At 34.1% G+C, this 6,000-nt stretch overlaps 1 protein-coding gene across 7 annotated transcripts in view; it reads right to left on the bottom strand.

Moving 5' to 3' along the window:
- CDH18 (cadherin 18, type 2) overlaps window positions 1–6,000 on the bottom strand; it is a 686,463-nt gene that overhangs the window by 177,676 nt on the left and 502,787 nt on the right. For all 7 annotated transcript variants that reach the window (XM_014546326.1, XM_005874484.2, XM_014546327.1 and 4 more), the window contains one exon: window positions 247–541. In XM_014546326.1, coding sequence (XP_014401812.1) covers window positions 247–541 — 295 coding nt within the window. The remainder of the gene's footprint in view (window positions 1–246; window positions 542–6,000) is intronic.

Raw genomic sequence — 6,000 nt, 5'->3', positions numbered from 1 at the left:
CTGCCCTCCCTTACCCCCCAGTGTCTTATGTCCATTAGTTATGCTTATATGCATGCATACAAGTCCTTCGGTTGATCTCTTACTCCCCTCCCTTCTGCCCCCGAACTTCTTCAATTTCTACACACACACTCATACACACACACACACACAAACGCACACACACACACACATTAAAACATGTGTTCAAAATATATTTGTAGATCCTCAAAAATATATTAAGTCAAAGTATAAAATGATTTTTCTTACCCATATCTGACATTTCAGGCACGGTAACGATATATGGTCCATCTGTGAACTTTGGAGCATTGTCATTGATGTCTTGCACTTTGATGATGAACTCGGACTCGGGTTCAAGAGGCTTGTTTGTCCGTCTGTCAATAGCCTGGGCGTGGAGCACATAGTGGGTCTTCTGCTCTCTGTCCAGGCTTTTCGTTGAGTGGATGTCACCTGTGGTATCATCAATGATAAATATGGTCCCAGCACCTTCTCCAGTAAGGATGTACTTGACAGACCCATCACCTTTGTCAGAATTGGAGTGCAGCTATAAGATATAAATGGAATAATTTAACATACAATTATATTCCAACCTTACTTGCTATTCTCTGATAACTGTCTATCAGTGATTTAATACTTAGTTTGAATATGAATTTTTCCCACAGTGTCTTGGGAGTTACTACAATCATTTATTTTTCTGACATTTTGCTCCACATGCAATTAATATGGATATTTTTACCAAGATGTGTAAAAGACATCCACTTATTGATTTAAGAGAAATTAATAATACTTATAAAAGAAAAACAATAACCCTTGCTGTTATTCTACCAAATCAATATTTTACTACCTACATAGAATAGGGAAAATAAATGACCATCAAATCCCTGGGAAGAATACTCTTTCCATACTGTAGAAAAATGTTGTGTTGTTTTTTACTTTGTTTTAATTTGTCTGACATTGTATTTTATAGTTAAAACTTGGTAAAATATGTTAGAAAATTTCAGATTAAAGTTATTAAAATTACCACAAGAGATACATGTTTGTCACAAAGAAAATAATTTTAAATTAAATGTATTTTCTAGATAAATTATTCAATTTGAATGATAAAAAATTCATGGTACAATGTTTTCTTTCTTTCAAAATTATAAAAAAATTCACTCAAAATTTAAATAGTATTAAAGATTTAACCAATAAGTAGGCCCCAATTTTAATTAATTGAGGTATACTCCTTAAGCCTCACTTATTAAAATTAAAATGACAGAATATTCTTTGAGCAGATATTAATTAGAAAAGTAATATTTCAGGAGAAAGGAGGTTTTCAATAAGAATGACAAATAGCATTAAGACAATTTTACCCTACATTTTGTCACTCACATATTAGTAATAGCTTTTAAATTGTGTATAGTTCATATTTAATATTCTACTATAACTCATAATATCAAAGCTCAGTTAAAAATTTCAGAGAATGCCACTGCTATATTTTTGGCTGGGAACAACTTCAGTATTTTATCAAATCACAACCATATATTTAAAGAATTGTTTCTCCCAAGAGCTCTGAACAGTTATCCTTTATATGAAACCTTTTTGGTCACATAACCTCAACTACTTACCTTTTGTTCATTTCTGACACTTGGGGACATTGAAAAATATAACCTGTTCACATAGCATTTTGGTTTCTTGCCATAGTAAAGTAGAAAATCTTCAATGTTTATTTTAAAGTCTCTGAACTTTTAGATGACTTTTTAAAAAAGATAAAATGTAGAAAAAAGGCTATACAGCATGAGGAAAGGAGGAATTTTTAGGGAAATGAAGTCAACTGAAACAAATTATAGAACATCAGGAATAATTTTACTGCTTTTTTGAAAATAAGACATAACTAGGGACAAAATTCTGATGAGAAGCACTCAGCAAGATTGAACAAATAAAATCATTTCATAACTGCTTTTATAAAAAAATTAAAACTACATTAGCAAAATATGAAACATAGTTTTCAAAGAGTCACAATTCATTAGTAAATTAACTACTAAGAGAAGAATGCAGAATGAGTTGTGTGAAGACAGTTAAGTGCATGTATAAAACTGTACTTGTTTCTTTATGTCTCTTGACATCATTTTAGCACCTAGAAGAAAAGATAAATCATTTCATCAACAGGCAGTCTATTTCATATTCTCTGACTTTGCATCAGTTTCTGACTAGAAAATAGCAAATTAAAGCAACAAATTCACTGAACAAATATTTTTAGAACCTTTTCTGAAATATTCTTGTTAATAAATTAAATAAGAGGTGAGATAGCAATATTAGCTATTGTTATGATATATATATAAATTATAAGCCTGTGTAAAATAAAAATAAGTAATTAAACATGTTTTTGGGGAAAAGTGGTATGCCTTTTATCAACTAATTTCATAAAGAAATAACAATGGTTACAATTGACTTACCTTCAGGATATATTTGTGTACTCTTCTATGTTTTTTAGTGAAGTTGACATGATATGATTTAGTTTTGGATTAAAAGTTGATATAATAAAATGATAATAATAAAAGGGTAATATGCAAATTGACCCTAACGGCAGAACGACCAGAATGACTACTCGACCAGTCACTATGAGTAGCACTGACCACCTCTTGGTCTCTTCCCCACTGCCGGCAGGCTCCCATCGCCTGATGGTGAATGTGGAACCAGGGGTGGGTGGCGGGGGACATGGGTGGTGACAGGCCAAGGCCCCCACCCCACCAGTCACCCCACACACAGAGGGTGACCTGCGGCGGGGGCAGGGCCGGCAAACGGGCAGGAATGGCTGACTTCTTGGTCCCTCCCCCCGGCTGGCAGGCTCCGATCGCCCCATGGCAAACGGGGAACTGGGGTGGGTGGCAGCAGGGGGCGGGGCCGGCTGCCAGCAGCCAGGGAAGATGGCCCTGATCGCAGGCCAGGCCTAGGGACCGTACCCATGCACAAATTTCGTGCACCAGACCTCTAGTATATTTATATTTAAAAGAGAAAGGGCTTACCTATGTTGACCAGCAACAGAAGTCATTAAAATAAATGGTTAAGTTTTCAATCTAAAGCGTTAAAAATATTGTATACTCTATGCTTTATATATACATCTGGTAAGTAATTCTAATACAAATTAGAATTCTAATAAGAGGAAAATTCTAGTAATTTATATGCTTTAGCCTTTAAGATTTGGATCTGTTTCCATAAAGTTTTTAGAATAAATAAACCACTTATTTGAAATGTTTCAGAAATTACGTCTAATTTGAAAATATATGTGAATTGTAATTTAAAAGTATTTATATTGTTGCCTAACATAGTAAAAGCTACATTAAAATACTATAAAATGTATTTGGAATATAGTAGGTGTTGTTAATACTCATTTTAAGTATTTATATAATCAGTTAAATGATTTTTAGATGATCATTTTATGAATGGATTATTTAAACTCTCAGCTGGTCTGGTTAAATCTTGAAATAATTAGTTTCATGTAACACCAATGGGAAACCACCACAGGAACATTTAGTCAATTGATTAATAGTTCATATGAGTATGTTAATAACCATTTGTGAAGCAACAAAATGATGCACTCTCAAGATTACCTCGTCTCTACCATACCTGTTCTCAAATATTCAGTTCTTTTTGCAACACACAGTCTGCAACATAGGTAAAGCCTGAGAAAAACACTGGCTAGTATATTGTCTTGTTTGGCTTAATAAGTGGATTTTAAGATCCTGGAAAAGCACACGTTTTGTATTAGATTTTGTAAGGTAAGAAATTATGACTAAAAGTGAATGAATAAATGTATTCATTCATTCACTCATTCATTCATTCAGTGAATGAGCAATAGTGGCGATAGTACAGGTACAAATTTTAAAACATGCAGAGAAAGCTTTTACACACAGGTAATCAGGAAATACAGATAATCAGACACAAATCTTTAAGTTGGACAGCCATGAGACACCAAATGAAAGGGAGAAGGAAGGCATGAGAAGTAGAATTACTCTGTGTACACACAGGGTACTGATTTACTAACCAGTAAAATATTACATTGTAAGTCTAACTAGCTACTATATTATTTGAGAGATTTTCATTATTTTTACATTGAATTATGGGAAAATATTTAAAAGATAAAGCTGATTTTTAGTCATATATAATGAGTCCTTTTTAGCAGTCAATTTTGAAGAGCTAGTGAGAAAGCAGTAGCAGAATCTGATCATAGCACACAGTGGTGGGAATATACTCTTAGAGTCGTGAGATTTTGCAACATGAGTGATATTTTTGTGCTGAAGGACAGATGTTATACTGCTCTAAAGCAAGAATAGGTAATCCTTGTGTATCTGATCACATATTAACAAAGGTTAATGAGTTGCTGCTCTTTAGAGAACAGAAAAAGTAAGAGAATGAAGAAAATTTAGTCACTCAAGTAAAGCAACATGAATCTTTCTCTGGAATTGCTTTAATACACTGACTGTTAACTAGTAACCTATGGCACTTAGAAAGCTAATGTAACTTACCTAGAAAACTATTCACCCTGGACCACGTTAGGATCAATGCTTAAAAATGTATAGCTTTCAGTCTAATGCAGAATTCCTTGCCAAGATAACATTCTATCCTTTTGGGGGACAATAACTTTAAAAGGTAAAGAAGATGGTGGTAGTTGCTTTTAGCTAGGATTTCAAGATATGCTAAAAAGATAGGTCACTGACTTAAAATTGTATTTTGGACTACATAATTTATGTACATTTTTTGAGCAAGAACTTATGTTGACCATATTCCAGTGGAAGCCAGAAATAAATTCAGAAATATTATATAGTAATCCCACTATTACCATTTTCTCCAACACATAAAAGACAAATGATGCAAGGTGTGAGGAATGATCATAAGATGGTATCTTTAAAATGTATGTGTTCTTCATTCCAGAATGTGATATATTGTAGATAAACCATAAGCATGTGGAATAAAACTCAATTGAACTATTAATAAGTGATTGATGTGAAGGGAAAAAAAACCATAAGTAATAACAGTCACTTGGTCACTAATACATCAGTCACTTGCTGCTAAAAAGAAAAAAAAATACATAACCATCAGCTTTAAATTTGCATCAATTAATATGTAAAATGGTATGGTGTCCTTAAAGCACTTTGTTCAACCACAAAACTAATGCTAACAATGAAAAGATTAGGAAAATACATAAGGGTAAGAATATAAGTAATGCAATTATTTCACTAGAAAATCAGAGGTTTTCACAGACATGCAATGGCCTGTTGAATTTCAGTGTTTAGCTTTTAACTTCTTTATGAGTATTCTTAGAGAATCTTGTAAATGAAGAGGAGGAGGGGAAAAGGAGCAAGAGGTATCACCTGTTTGACCATGACATCCCCTGAATGCCAGATTAGGGATATTAACATGTGTGTATCTGTTACATGCCATTGAGTTGGCTTCAACTCATGGCAGCCCTAAAAAGGAGTGATGTGTCCAATGTCCTGTTCTCAACAGCCCTGCTCAGCTCCTGTAGACTCATGCCTATTATGGAGTCAACCATCTCTTATTTGGGCTTCCTATTTTCCTGCAGATTTCTATTTTCCCAGTCTTTACAAAGAACCCTGCCTTCTCACCATATGCCCAAAGTTGAACAGCTTCAGCTTTGTCATGTTTGCCTCCAGGGATGTTTCAGTGTTTCAGGCTTTATTTTCTCTAGGACCCACTTGTCTTTCTGGTCATCTAGGGTAGAGCTCTCCTCCTACACCATATTTCAAATGAATCTTTGTGTTTCCCTATCAGCGTTCTTCATTGTCCAACGTTTTTGCATGTGCACATAGTAATTGGGAATACAAAGGTGTGGATGATCTTAGCCTTGGCCTGTAATGAAGTAAGATGAAAAATTGTAAAATATCTGTCAGATTTGAAGATTTCATAATTCCATACCCATCAGCTTTACTTTTGAGAGCTCCGTGAGGTGTGCCAAATATTTGGGCACTGAAGGAGTCAATCAATAGTTGAGAATTTCACTGC

This window comes from Myotis brandtii, unplaced genomic scaffold, assembly GCF_000412655.1.
Source record: "Myotis brandtii unplaced genomic scaffold, ASM41265v1 scaffold440, whole genome shotgun sequence".
NCBI lineage: Eukaryota > Metazoa > Chordata > Mammalia > Chiroptera > Vespertilionidae > Myotis > Myotis brandtii.
This window is presented reverse-complemented; position numbering and strand designations above follow the sequence as displayed.